We start from the raw sequence: 14,819 nt of genomic DNA, 5'->3' as shown, positions 1-14,819 counted from the left end.
AGACAGAAGGACAACTAGAATATACAACTATGTACTGGGGGGGCTTTGGGGAGAAGAAGAAGAAAAGAAAAAAGAAGAATGGCAACAGATGTTAGCCCAGGTGCCAATCTTAAAAACAAAAAAAATTGTTGAACACTGAATTACACAAGGTTAAATGGGTCTGAAAGGCTTCTAGAACCTTCAGTAAGCTAATATACATTGGGAATCCATAAGATCAAGAGATAGAATGCATTACTTCCCAAATTTATTATTTCCCAAAATTATTAAGATAAATGGTAAGCCATTGTCTGTTTTTTCATGGAACATCTTGAGGGATTAGCATACTGTAGAATACTATAGAATAAACGCCAGCATACTGGAGAACAATGACCAGTGTTCTCAGCCCAGTTTTTTACTTCTTCTTACTGTTTTCCAGCACAAACTTTCAGACACACTTGATTGTTCAGTATGCTGCCTTGCTGTCTGGTCGTCTCTTCTTAAGTTCAGATAGTTTCCCTACTAGTTTGTGAGCTCCTAGAGTGCAGGGACTCTGTGAATGACACTATATTCTGATTCCTCTACAATTATTTAGTGTGCCAGGCACAGTGGAGGCAGAAACAGTTCCTGCCATTAGTGCTCTCTCTTCCCTTCCTCCACTCCCTCTTGCCCTTGCTTTTTTTCCCTTCTGCCTCCTCATATATAATTTTTTGCTAAACCCAGTGAGAGTTATTTGCAGGCATCATGACATTTCACCTCAAATACTTCAGCATGTATCTCTTAAGAACAAATACATTCTTCTGTATTACCACAATGCAATCAGCAGACTCGGGAAATTTAGCATTAATAACAATACTATTATATACTATAAAGTCTACATTCAGATATCCCCAATTGTCCCAACAATGTCCTTTATAGCTAAACTGCAGACTTTATTCAGATTTCACCAAATTTTCCATTAATGTCTTTTTTCTGTTTTAGGATCCAATCTAGGATCTCACATTGTCTTTAGTTATTACACCCCCCAGTATCTTCCCATCTGTGACAATTCCTCAGTCTTGCCTTGTCTTCCATAGACCTTGACACTTTTGAGGTGTGCTGGCTAGTTATTTTGAAGAATGCCCTCAATTTGGGTTTATCTGATATTTTCTCATGTTTAGATTGAGTTTGTTTATTTTTCGCGAGAATACCAGAGGTGATTTGCCCTTCTCAGCATATCGTATCAGGGGTACATAATGTCGATATGTCTTAATATTGGTGATGCTATCCTTCATCACTTGGTTAAGGTGATGTCTACTGGGTTCCTCGCTGTAATATTACTATTAATAAATGTCTTGGGGGAGATACTTTGAGACTGTGCAATATCCTTTTTCTCTTCACTGCCCACTGCCCACTGATTTTAGCATTTGTCAATGGATCTTGCCTATAGCAGTTATTACTGTGGTGTCCTAATGGTGCTCTTCTGTTTCCCTCATTCCTTCTACATTAACTTATTGGAATTCTTCTATAGAGAATAGCTCTCTCCTCTCTCCCATTTATGTATTTATTCAGTTTTTCATTTATATCAGTATAAACTCATGGGTTTTTATTTTATTCTGTGGTTATAATCCAGTACTGTGATTTTTGTTGAACATTTATTTTGTTGCTCAAATTATTCCACCTTTGACCATTGGGAGCTCTTTAAGGTTGGCTCCTGTTCTCATTTTCTTTTTAAAATAATTTTTTTAACTTTTCATTTTGAAATTAATTCAGACTTTTAAATATTGGAGAAATAGTTCAGAAGGTTCCTTTCTACCCCATCTGTTTATTCATTTATTTGTATCAGTATGGTCTCATGGCTTCTTATTTTATTCATGGGTTATAATCGATTCCTATCATTATTTTGTTTCTCAAATTATCTTAGTTTAGGCCATTGTCTCTGATGCTTTTTAAATATAGTTAAACTGACCTTCAGTTTTTTTCTCCCTAGAAAACGCTGAGAGCCATGCTAGTGTATACTCCTTGCCATAGTTTGGCAGAAAGAATCAAACTGCAGAGACTGCTTCGGCCAGTCGTAGACACCATTCTCGTCAAGTGTGCAGATGCCAACAGGTAAGGTCCTGCAGATGGACTGCTTCAGACCCTCTTGTGCTAAAAGCCCAGCAGCGAGCCTTACGCCTAGTGCGCATGGGATGCATGTTGATTAAGTGAGGCTTTGAATGTTGTTCTCTAATGTGAGACTTGAAATTAAAATTTAATACTTAAAGCTCTTAAGGACTAGGGAGAAGAACTAATGGCAAGTAAAACATGGCTAATAAACCATGGACCTCCACACTGTTGTATTGTGATCGATTCTCTTTTATTTCAAAGTGATATTCTTAATCTGGAGTCTCGTTAATAAGAACAATAGCTGATATATGAGGTATAGTCTCATTTTAGAGAATAAGTTATACAGGATAAGAACCAATAAAATCATTATACTTACTTTGCCTTATCATCAGGATGACCCCTCTCCCCCGCAAAAAAAACCCATCCCATTATTTTCTGTGTAATGGAATTTTACTCTAATTATGACAATTTATGTCAAAAAACAGCAACAACAAATTCTATATATCCCTGCAGTATTCTTAAAAGTCAAACAAGAATAACCCTAATTAGAGGGGTAAAGATAGGAAGTAGAGAAGTAAGCTATGGTGATAGAAAAAATGAGCACAAGCTATGCTTTTATTAGACCAGGTTCTCTTTTATTTTCCCTTTCCGTAAAGTGGGAGGAAAAGATCACTTTTCATTTAATGAGCATAGCTCCAGTGATGTTGTTTGGCAGTTCTCATCTCTTGGTGTCTCAGCAGTTCTCAAGCGGTAAGCAGCATTGAATCTCCCCTGTTTTGCCTCTGCCATTACACCCATTTGGAGCTCTCTCAGTCCAGCCTTTGTCTCCTCCCTAAGTCACATGATGTAGTTTGTAGAGGGTCTCAGAAATTAGGTACTTAGCTTTGGCTTGTTTCTCATCTCATGAAGTCTGTCTTTTTGTTTCCATTGTTTTCTCTACACAAGCCTACAGACTGAAAGTATTAGAGATTCTCTTGTTGGTTAGAGGGAATACTATAATATCTAAAAAACATTAGGGAGATTAACAAATAATTTGCAGAATGCATAGAAAAATTACATCGTTTTCAATATGAGAATAAGTATTTTTCTGAGAACCTCAGTGCTTTTGTGGCATTTGTTGTGTGGTCCGCTTTCTGAAATTCCAAAGTTAGGTTGTTTCCCTGGTCACTTGAATGACTGAACATCAAAAGAAACACTGTAAGGAGCTTTTATGACATTTGGAACTCACTCTGGCTATATAAGAGAATATAAAGGTTTTGAATGGGAAGGTTTTGTTTTTAATTTAAGAGATTCTTGGTGAAAATTCATAACGTTTTTTATATTTTAACAAGATATGGTAGTGAAAATAAGCCTTTTATCTGGTTTGATATGTAAATCTAATACTTGCTGTGTAACGGCCAGTAGTGAAGATTCTGTGCCTAACATGGATAAGGTAAAACTTATGAAAATAGACCTAATAATTTATTATTTATAGTGACATCATTAATGCGATTTTAATGGTGGAAAAGCAAATGCTCTTGAAAACATTTTTTCCCACCTTTCACAAGGCATTACACTACTACTCTCTTTTTAATATATATTTATCCAAGATCCAAGTCTGATGTTTCTTCCTTTCATTTTCAGTCGCACCAGCCAGCTGTCTATATCAACACTGTTGGAGTTGTGCAAAGGCCAAGCAGGAGAATTGGCAGTTGGCAGAGAAATACTTAAAGCTGGTAATAACTTTTTACTTAAAATTAATATTGCATGTTCTATCGTTTCCTTAGCAGACTGTCTAATCTTATAATCTTTGATAGAGCAGTTACAGGATTTTGAAGTAATTTTGTAAATTGATTCAGCTAACATTAGAAATATGAATTAATCAAAGAAATTCTTGAAGTTAGTATAACTTACAGTATTTTTGTTGGCCTTATGCCATTTGATCATGTTTTGTTTTGGATTTTAGTATCACTATTTTTCAATTATTTATTTTTACTTTCCTTTTTTGTAGGATCCATTGGTATTGGTGGTGTTGATTATGTCTTAAATTGTATTCTTGGAAACCAAACTGAATCAAGCAACTGGCAAGAACTCCTGGGCCGCCTTTGTCTTATAGATAGACTGCTGTTGGAATTTCCTGCTGAATTTTACCCTCATATTGTCAGTACTGATGTTTCCCAAGCTGAGCCTGTTGAAGTCAGGTAATTTTTCTTTTGAAAATATATTACTTTCCTCTTCCTTCCTACCCCATCTCACTAACCCTCCCCGCCCCACCCCCTGCCCCGCTCCCCAAGAAGTACGTTGGATTCATAAAAGACTCAGAAATTAAAGCACATATATATGTTACTATGACCTTAATATTTGATTGACATAAAAATCTGAAGTCTAGGCTATTTAAGTAACAATTTATAGATCCTTCATACTGAAATGATTTTTTATTTTGAAATTTACAAGCTGTAAATTAGTACCATCTTATTTGGATATATTTTGCAGTAATTTTAACTTGTCTAGTAATTGAATGATTTTTTTCTTTCAGGTATAAGAAGCTGCTGTCCCTCTTAACCTTTGCTTTGCAGTCCATTGATAATTCCCACTCAATGGTTGGTAAACTCTCCAGAAGGATATATTTGAGTTCTGCGAGAATGGTTACTGCAGTACCCCATGTATTTTCAAAACTGTTAGAAATGCTGAATGTTTCCAGTTCCACTCATTTTACCAGGATGCGTCGTCGTTTGATGGCTATTGCAGATGAGGTAGAAATTGCTGAGGCCATCCAGCTGGGCATAGAAGACACTTTGGATGGTCGACATGACAGCTTTTTGCAGGCATCTGTCCCTAACAGCTATCCAGAAACCACGGCGAACAGTTCCCTTGAGCGCACAGACCATTTAGAGAAAACTGGAAAAGGATTGTGTGCTACAAAACTAAGTGCCAGTTCAGAGGACATTTCTGACAGACTGGCCAGCATTTCAGTAGGACTTCCTAGTTCAACAACAATGGAGCAACCAAAGCCAATGGTTCAAACAAAAGGCAGACCCCACAGTCAGTGTTTGAACTCCTCTCCTTTATCTCCTCATTCCCAAGTAATGTTCCCAGCCTTCTCAACTCCTTCTTCATCCGCCCCGTCTGTCCCAGCTGGCACTGTAACAGATGTCTCTAAGCAGAGACCTCAGGGATTCGTTCCCTGCAAAATACCTTCTGCATCTCCTCAGACACAGCGCAAGTTTTCTCTACAGTTCCAGAGAAACTGTTCCGAAAACAAAGACTCAGAAAAACTTTCCCCAATCTTTACTCAGTCAAGACCCCTGCCCTCCAGTAATATACACAGGCCAAAGCCATCTCGACCTACCCCGGGTAATACAAGTAAACAGGGAGATGCCTCAAAAAATAGCATGACGCTTGATCTGAACAGTACTTCTAAATGTGGTGACAGCTTTGGCAGTAGCAGCAATAGCAGTAATGCTGTTATACCCAGTGATGAGACAGTGTTCACCCCAGTAGAGGAGAAATGCAGATTAGATGTCAATACAGAGCTCAACTCCAGTATTGAGGACCTTCTTGAAGCATCTATGCCTTCAAGTGACACAACAGTAACTTTTAAGTCAGAAGTTGCTGTTCTCTCACCTGAGAAGGATGAAAATGATGATACCTACAAAGATGATGTGAATCATAATCAGAAGTGCAAAGAAAAGATGGAAGCTGAAGAAGAAGAAGCTTTAGCAATTGCCATGGCAATGTCAGCGTCTCAGGATGCCCTCCCCATCGTTCCTCAGTTACAGGTTGAAAATGGAGAAGATATCATCATCATTCAACAGGATGTAAGTATAGAGTCTTTAAGAGGTTAGAGAGTTTCCTTGGACCATGCTAAAATAAATCTAACTCAGAAATGCTGCTTTTAACGTGAGTTGATTGTGACAAGCAGGTTTTTCACACAGAATTATAAAACAATGTTTGTATCATTGTTTGAAAGACGTACTCCTTGCCTATTTCGAAGGCATTTCTGGTTGATTTCATAATGGTGATCACTTCTGCATTTGACATTGGTCATCAACAATGTCCATTCACAGATCAAGTTTATAGGTGGTTTGGAAAGCCAGACTGAACAGGAGTAATACTTTGCCAGGCTAACTTCACAACCTCTTACTCTTTTAACCTAGTAGTAAAAAGATTGATTTCATTTAATATGCAGACACCAGAGACTCTACCAGGACATACCAAAGCAAAGCAACCTTATAGAGAAGACACTGAGTGGCTGAAAGGTCAGCAGATAGGCCTTGGAGCATTTTCTTCTTGTTATCAGGCTCAAGATGTGGGAACTGGAACTTTAATGGCTGTTAAACAGGTAAATATCTAGTGAGCATATAAATGATTAAAATTATAAAAATAAAACATGAGCAAATGAAAAGAATAAAGGATATGTCCCTGTGTATATATACTTTAGTTCTTTAAGTTTCCAAAAACTCAAATTTCAAAGTAGATGTTGCCAAAGCACCAAAAGCATCATGAACTCTATTTAAAAGTTGAAGCATGATTATTGTAAGATGCAACATCAAGACGGGCCTTGTGAGGTGGTGTTTTATTTGTACTTTTTATAGTTGATAGAGTTATGGTTCCCTACTCCTTTCAGCAATGTTACTGGTGCAACATCATCTTGGGATTTCTGTAGTTTACTTTTTATAATGAACATACTTATCAAGATATGAAAATGATAAAGCTTTCATTTTTAAATCTTGTTGATTCTTCTCCCATGATTGGGCTTTTCTCATTTTTTACTGTCTTCAGACAGTTTTGGAAGATTGGCTGTGCCCCAGTTTTTTGTCATTTTCCTGATATTTCACTGCTTCTTAAGGTAGATTCTTACTGTCTAAAAGAATTTGACTTGGTTTTTAATTAAGTATCTACATTGCATCCGTGAGAGTAAATGCCATCTGCTATTAATATATAAGCTAATTTGGATTTATCCATTTTAAATCAGATTGTTAGTGAAAATAGTAAATAGAAACCTCATCAGAATTCAGAACTTTGTAAACATGTTTACTGAAACAGGTGACATATGTCAGAAATACATCTTCTGAGCAAGAAGAAGTAGTGGAAGCATTAAGAGAAGAAATAAGAATGATGAGCCATCTGAATCATCCAAATATCATTAGGATGTTGGGAGCCACGTGTGAGAAGAGCAATTATAATCTCTTCATCGAATGGATGGCAGGTATGTTCATGTTGTAAATTACAAATACTACTATATGCATTTAACTTTCTACTTGATATGAAATTTAGGAAAAACAGTTTAATGAACATTTACTTTTACTAAATAGTTTGGATTTCTAAAAGCAAATTACCCCTAACATAGTAGTATGAACTATAAATACTTTGTTTTGTCTTTCATTTAAAAATGAAATAGTTATTACCACTACCTTTTAAACTTCTTCAGTGTTTCTTTTAAAATGATTATGTAGCATTGTTTTATAGGAATAATGTGTAGGATCTCTATTTTTCCAAGTGACCATCATTAGTTGGACAGATTTAGATGTTTTAACATGACAATATAAAAATAAAATTAAGATATAACTTGAAAGATTATGGGTAAACTAGCATTGAAGCATAAAGTTGAACCTTGTCATCTACTTGAACAATAAAGACTCGGTTCTATTTTGTGTTTTGCAGTGTATACGGTAAGATAAATGACTTGGGATGTAATGAATAGATAAGTGTGTGGTTTAAATTCTTAGATTTTTTGTGCTTGAAAAGTGTATTTCTATTTACAGATCAGTTCTTTAGTATATTCTCTGATGTTGGTTGTAGCTGGGTTGATTGTCGTACTTAGGTTGACTATTATAAACACTTTTAAATGAGGCTCCTTGAGTGTGTGACTCGTCCCAGGTCAAAGCTAGTAAACAGTAGGATACGAAGCCTAACTTTGGGTATTCTGGCTCCTCTTGTTCTCTTTACCTTCTGCTAAATAACATGTTAGCAGTGTTTACTTAAGTTATTAAGAAAGGCATTTTGTATATCGTGGTCAAAAAGAGAAGTGAATTGTACATTTCAGAAATAATTCCATCCAAAATTGTTAACTTTTACAGCTTTCAGAAATCTTGACCTTCCAGAAAACGAGTTCACGAGGGTTCCATGAAAATGTCTCCCAATTGACAGGTTTTGAGATTACTGGAATGTGTTAGTTTTTAAATCAGTTTCACTTCTGATGCAGAGTATAAATTTAATGTTTCAAATGTGATTGTGAGCTCATGCAGTGCAAGCTTCTGTAACCAAAGTGTAATAAACACTTTTAATTCTGGTTTAAGTTTATGAAATTATTATTTGTGTGTCTTATAGGGGGATCTGTGGCTCATTTGCTCAGTAAATATGGAGCCTTCAAGGAATCAGTAGTTATTAACTATACTGAACAATTACTTCGTGGCCTTTCATATCTCCATGAAAACCAGATCATTCACAGAGATGTCAAAGGTGGGAAATCTTAATTATTATCTACTAGCAATAAGTAGAAAACAAATGTAATTTTAAAACTTGGACCTTAGTTGATAGTTTCTAACTTGAGATCAACGGTAGGATTGTTTCTTCTGAGTAATTGAAATCACTAGAATTATTAGAAGTGAAAGTTGGAACCTTTGGGGTCATCTAATCAGCCTTCCTCAGAGAGGCTGTGACTTCCACAGTCTTACTGCTGACTGCTGGCAAACCAAGTATAGAATCCAGGTCTCTGGTTCCCTGTCTTGGTCTCATGATGTGCGTACCTGGACGTTCCCCTTCCCAGTTTTATTTAGAATCATTGGGATATTAGAAACTTCTTTTAAGAAAAATCTTTTCAAGTCTTTTTCAGGCCATTTTATTAAGAGCAGCTTTAGTTTTCTGACACGAATGTCTTTAGCTAGTATTTGAAATAATGTGTTCAAATAATTTTATAATATTAATTTTTTATTGTTATAAAATGAAATTACAGTATATAGTTTGAATTGATCTAGGTCAGTATGTTTCAAAAGACCTTTGTCTTCAAATGTAAAAACCACAGTCAAATTTGTACTTTGAGCAAAGATTTTTGTCAAGAATCATTATATTAAAGGTTTTCACAACGTCTGTTATTTAAAGTTTCACTAAATTTCTGCCTTTATCTCCTTATGCCTTGATACTTTGTCATATCTTCCTGAGGCTTCGGATTTTATTTCTTTTATACTGTAGAGACCTGTGTGCCTTTAGCAATAATGAAATGAATTGAGAGGAGAGTAGATTTCTCTGAACCTCTGACATGTAGTCCACTTCTTTCTCTTGTTGTCCTATTTCTTTAGTAATATTTTACTGAGTTTTTTTTTTTTTTTACTGTTTTTAATATACAAGGTCATTTGCTGTTTTTGTTGACAGGTGCCAATTTGCTAATTGACAGCACAGGTCAGAGACTGAGAATTGCAGATTTCGGAGCTGCAGCCAGGTTGGCATCAAAAGGAACTGGTGCAGGAGAGTTTCAGGGACAGTTATTGGGGACAATTGCATTTATGGCACCTGAGGTGAGAAGCAGTTTTGAGTGTGATGAAAGAAAATATTTTGGAGTTCTGTGTGATAGCATTATACCAAATTATTTTGCAGTGTTAGCCAGGATGTGCTTACCAGTTGAAGTTGATGGCCCTAAAAATAAGGTTTTAATGATATCCTTGATTTCAGTCCCTTAATCCTCACCTTTCCATCTTTGTCTTGACAAATTTTAAAAGACAGCTTTTAATAGGTTTGCTCAAAGGCTATTTCTAACATAGAATTGTTGGGTAATATATAGTAGTTACTTTCTAGTCATCCCAAGGTACACATAATAGAAATTTTTTAAATTGTTCTCTCTCTATTCCAAAGGGAGATGAGCACACAGAAGCAGGTCTTATTAGCAGTGGAAGAAGTTTAAGTGTTGCTATTCTGAAGTGGGTTTCTTCTGTTGTGTTTAGAACTCTTCATGCTCTTACATAGTGATTACTGGTTGTCTTCTTGCCTCGTAGTTTACTAAGTGCCCTGGGGCTGCTTTGAAAGTCTGTGATGTTACTCTTCTTCAGAATTTCACAATTCTCTAAAATATTTTTTTTTTCCCCTGAGGAAAATTAGCCCTGAGCTAACATCTGTTGCCAGTCTACTTTTTTTTTTTTCACTTGAGGAAGATTTGCCCTGAACTAACATCTGTGCCAGTCCTCCTCTATTTTGTATGTGGTTCCCCACTTCAGCATGGTTTGATGAATGGTGTAGGTCTGCACCCAGGATCCAAACCTGCAAACCCAGGCCAACAAAGCAGAGCACAGGACTGTAACCATTTAGCCACGGGGCCAGCCCCTTTCCAAAATATTTTTGTGCCACATAGGAGATTAAGTTTGTTAATGAAATAAATGAGACATCAGGTAGTCCATGGAATTGCTGTTTGTACCATTGTTTTGCTCTGAAGTAAAAAATTAGAATCCATGACTACAGAATGGCTTTCCCATTTTTAACGAGTCATATTTCCAAATTAACTCTCTGCTTTATTTTAGGTACTAAGAGGTCAGCAGTATGGTAGGAGCTGTGATGTGTGGAGTGTTGGCTGTGCTATTATAGAAATGGCTTGTGCTAAACCACCTTGGAATGCAGAAAAACACTCCAATCATCTTGCTTTGATATTTAAGGTAATTGTGAGATAAAAATTACTTCTTTCTGCTAAAATTGGAGGAGGAAAATTTTCTCCTTAGCTATGATCTAACATGAAGGCATATCTTCCTTGAAACAAAAATATATATGTATATATCTCCAGGAATTTATATGGTGTGGTCAATGTTGGTGGCAAGTACAGTCAATTGTCATTATCTTTTAATAGCCATGTGACTAGGAAAATTACTTCTTCTGTCTACCATTTTCTTTTTTGTAAAATGGGTGTAGTAATAGCATCTACTTCATGGGATTATTATGAGGAAAAACAAAATTACCTCTGGGCCTGAGTAAAGCACTTAGCATACTCAGTCCCCTCTGTGCGAAGTGGCTGGTATTAGTCCTCAGAGCTGGCCCCCAGCACCTCTCACTTGCCATAATCTCCTCCAGTCCTCCCCATGCTTATATAACTTCCTCAGTCACCTGAAAAAATCAGTACAGTTGTGTTTCCAGTGTACTAAATCGACTGGCCAGGTTTAGTTTTTCTCACACTCAATAGCTCTCTGTGCTGAAAAATAGAAAATGTGCAGTGAAGCACAGAGGAAAAACCATCGTGGAGAGTGAACATGAGGAAAGCAGAATTCATTTGACTGAATACTTTACCTGTCTAATCATTTTGCTGTCCTTAGACTTGTTCATTTGAGACAGTAAGGAAAATTGTAGATCCCTCTGATCAGGATGTACTTGATCAACTTCTAAAATCCTAAAATTTGAAGGATTCTTAAGGGGAAACCTCCCATCCAGTGGGTGATTTTTCCATAGTCTCCTTGTTAGCAGAAAGTTCACCCACTTCTGCTTCAATTCCTCTGTGTACAGGATGTATACATATAGAGGCTGTGAAATATATGCACGTGTATTTCTATACCAAGAGCTCCAATTGTGGAAAGCGTCAACACTCTGCTGTTTTCTCCTACAGATTGCTAGTGCAACTACTGCTCCATCAATCCCTTCACATTTATCTCCTGGTTTACGAGATGTGGCTCTTCGTTGTTTAGAACTTCAACCTCAGGACAGACCTCCATCAAGAGAGCTACTGAAGCATCCAGTCTTCCGTACTACATGGTAGCCAATATACAAATAAACTATAATGGAGACAGGATGCTCAATAAGAGAAAAAAACTTTTGTGGGGAACCACGTTGATAATCTGTTGGCTTTCATGCCACTGAACAGCTATGAACGTGACCAGTGGGGAACCCTTACCTAAGTATGTGATTGACAAATCATGATCTGTACCTAAGCTTAGTATGCAAAAGTCCACAATTTGTGCAGAAACTGTAAACTGTGCCTTTCAAAGAACTGGCCCTAGGTGAACAGGAAAGCAATGAAGTTTGCATGACTAATTAACAGAAGCATAATTTTTTTGGAGCACTTTTTCAGCAATATTAGCAGCTGAGGGGCTCAGGATCTATTTTAATGTTTCAATTCTTCTTCCATTTCATATCGTGGTCACAAGCAGGGGGTTCTGTAATTCCGTTTGTTTTTTGTCACTGGCTATAAAAATCAGTATCTGCCTCTTAGGTCAGAATATGCTATGAGTAGCAGTAAATAAGTATAATTTTTAAAGTTGATAACTTCTGTATGACCCACAGTTGACCTTTTTTTTTTTTAAATGCCTGGGCAGTTGTGGTTCATTGTGCATTTTACTGTTGGCCCATTCATTTCGTTTTTGGAAATTATGGTTCTATATTTTCATTTCACCTTCATTTTTGTTTAACATTCAGGGAAAGGTGATCTTCTCAAACCAGAAAAAAAAAACTAGGTGTGAACTAGAGTTTATTAAATATCTTGCTATTGCAAGAGTTTTTAAAAATACAGATTTGTTTGTTTTTAAAATTGGAATATAATAAAGTACTACCTTCATTGAGTCAGTCACTGCTCTTCTCGTGCAGGTTAAACATAAATTAAATGAAAATCAACTATTCTCTGTGATGCCACTCACAACCAAGATCAAGATTACCTTGAAATTTATTTGAATTTTTTTAATGTATCAGTTTCTCTTGTAGGAAACTTCACACCATTTAAGTCTTATCTGTATGTAACAATCCATCATTCATCATCACCACTGATAATAACATGTAACTGCTATTTTCCTTCTACCATGCATCATCTCTTTACAGTAGGCCTGGCTGATAGGTAATTAAAGAAAAATTAACTAACTATCAATGAATCATAGTGTTTTTAAAAAATAAATTTGCTTTGAACTTCAAAAATGTGTTCAGAAAGAAAAGTGAAATTGAATTTCATTTACACACTAATTCTTTAGATTTTGAACAACTATCTAATGGTTTTCGTCTGAGTTGAATTCAGATGCATGGAATTCTGAAGGAAAATGGCAGCTCTTTTATCCTTTCTTTGTGAGTCTTTTAAATCAAGTACTGATTAAGTATTTAATACAACTTCCTGAGATGTTAAGTTTTAACTCTTCAGAAGCCAGTTGAATTGTTGCAGAATGAAATAGAATTGGTTATTCTCAAAGACTCAGGATAAACTAAATAAGCTATATAAAGTACATTTTAAATGTACAACACAAATTGGAAGTAAAGTAAGTTACAAGATAAGTTTACAGGGATATATTACATATAATTTTTAAAAGGCAGTTTTTTTTTATGTGAATGTGTTTCTTAGTGAAATTTTACATTCCTTTGTTTTGGAAGATTGGCAATATTTGAAGAGTTAAAAATAGTACTGAAATGTGAAGTTTGGTAGCTCTAAATGTGTTGTACTTGACTTTCTTTTTTATTTTCTTCTTTTTTTGACTACTTAGAATTTTCACAATTCTAATAAGATTGTTTCCAAGCGTCTGATGTGCAAGCTTTAAAGGATGCACTCTTGCCATTTTATGTACTGGAAGATCGTTGGTCAGATTAATCCCGTGTCTGGCAGAAATGTAAAGTGCATACACTGAGGAACCTCAGCTAATCAGTATTACTTGTAGATCCCCATGCCACCACATTTCAAACTCAAACTGCCTCTAGATGTCAAAATCCATTGTTTGAGTTTGTTTGCAGTTCCCTCAGCTCGCTGGTAATTGTGGTGTTTTGTTTTTTGTTTTGTTTTGTTTTCAATGCAAATGTGATGTAATATTCTTATTTTCTTTGGATCAAAGCTGGACTGAAAATTGTATTGTGTAATTATTTTTGTGTTCTTAATGTTATTTGGTACTCAAGTTGTAAATAACGTCTACTGCTGTTTATTCCAGTTTCTACTACCTCAGGTGTCCTATAGATTTTTCTTCTACCAAAGTTCACTTTCACAATGAAATTGTATTTGCTGTGTGACTATGATTCCTAAGACTTCCAGGGCTTAAGGGCTAACTTCTATTAGCACCTTACTGTATAAGCAAATGTTACAAAAAAAATCTCTGGGTTAAGAAAATTTGGCTTAAATGTATCCTTTGTTATTTTAAATATATTGAGATATTTTAATTAAAATTTTTACCCCATCGAACCAATTTTATAGTATTTGTACCTATTTTGGTGTTTTGTCTTTATAGTAAATAAAAGTTTTTAAACAAAGGTTGTTACTTTTATTTATTTTGAAATAATTTCACACTTACAAAAAAGTTTTAAGAACACCACAAAGAGCTCCCATCTACCCTTCACCCAGTGGCCTCACTCAGGTTTTGCCTTTATAGCAAAAGGATCCAAAGCAAGAACACGTGTTGCTCTTAGCTGTCATGTTTCTTCAGTCAAACCAGAACCATTGCTTAGTTCTTCCTTGACCTTCATGACCTTAATGTTTTTAAGATCACAGGTGGTTGTGTTGGAAGTGCCTCAATTTGAGTTTGGTGCTTCCTCATGATTTGATTCAGAGTATGCATTTGTGACAGGAATATCACAGAGGTGATGCTGTGTTTTTTTCGGTGTGTCATATCTGGAGATATATGAAGTCAATTTGTCCCATCGCTGGTGATATTAACTGTGATCATCTGAGTAGGCTTCGCCACTGTAGAGTTACTCTTTCCCTTTATAATTAATATCCATCTTTATAGTAAGCATTTTGTGAAGGTGATACTTTGAGACTACATAAATACCTTGTTCTTTATCCAGCTTTAGCTCTCTGCCCTTAGCTTTCTTGACTGAATTATTACTACTCTGATGGTTGCCAAATGGTGATT

General features: G+C 35.9%; 1 protein-coding gene and 1 long non-coding RNA gene across 3 annotated transcripts in view; one reads left to right on the top strand and one right to left on the bottom strand.

The window, feature by feature from the left end:
* MAP3K1 (mitogen-activated protein kinase kinase kinase 1) overlaps window positions 1-14,217 on the top strand; it is a 74,402-nt gene extending 60,185 nt beyond the window's left edge. The window contains exons 11-20 of one of the 2 annotated variants that reach the window (XM_070586881.1): window positions 1,946-2,067; window positions 3,688-3,779; window positions 4,055-4,244; window positions 4,580-5,861; window positions 6,233-6,385; window positions 7,090-7,252; window positions 8,374-8,505; window positions 9,415-9,557; window positions 10,551-10,682; window positions 11,618-14,217. In XM_070586881.1, the coding sequence (XP_070442982.1) occupies window positions 1,946-2,067; window positions 3,688-3,779; window positions 4,055-4,244; window positions 4,580-5,861; window positions 6,233-6,385; window positions 7,090-7,252; window positions 8,374-8,505; window positions 9,415-9,557; window positions 10,551-10,682; window positions 11,618-11,767 (2,559 nt within the window). In that variant the 3' untranslated portion in view covers window positions 11,768-14,217. The remainder of the gene's footprint in view (window positions 1-1,945; window positions 2,068-3,687; window positions 3,780-4,054; window positions 4,245-4,579; window positions 5,862-6,232; window positions 6,386-7,089; window positions 7,253-8,373; window positions 8,506-9,414; window positions 9,558-10,550; window positions 10,683-11,617) is intronic. The other variant, XR_011530328.1, reaches the window with a different exon arrangement.
* Window positions 1-14,819, bottom strand: part of LOC103548211 (uncharacterized) — a 70,632-nt gene that overhangs the window by 36,631 nt on the left and 19,182 nt on the right. The gene's annotated exons all lie outside the window — the stretch shown is intronic.

This window comes from Equus przewalskii, chromosome 20 (assembly GCF_037783145.1).
Source record: "Equus przewalskii isolate Varuska chromosome 20, EquPr2, whole genome shotgun sequence".
NCBI lineage: Eukaryota > Metazoa > Chordata > Mammalia > Perissodactyla > Equidae > Equus > Equus przewalskii.
The sequence above is the reverse complement of the archived record's forward strand: the minus strand, read 5'-3'. Positions and strand labels throughout refer to the sequence as shown.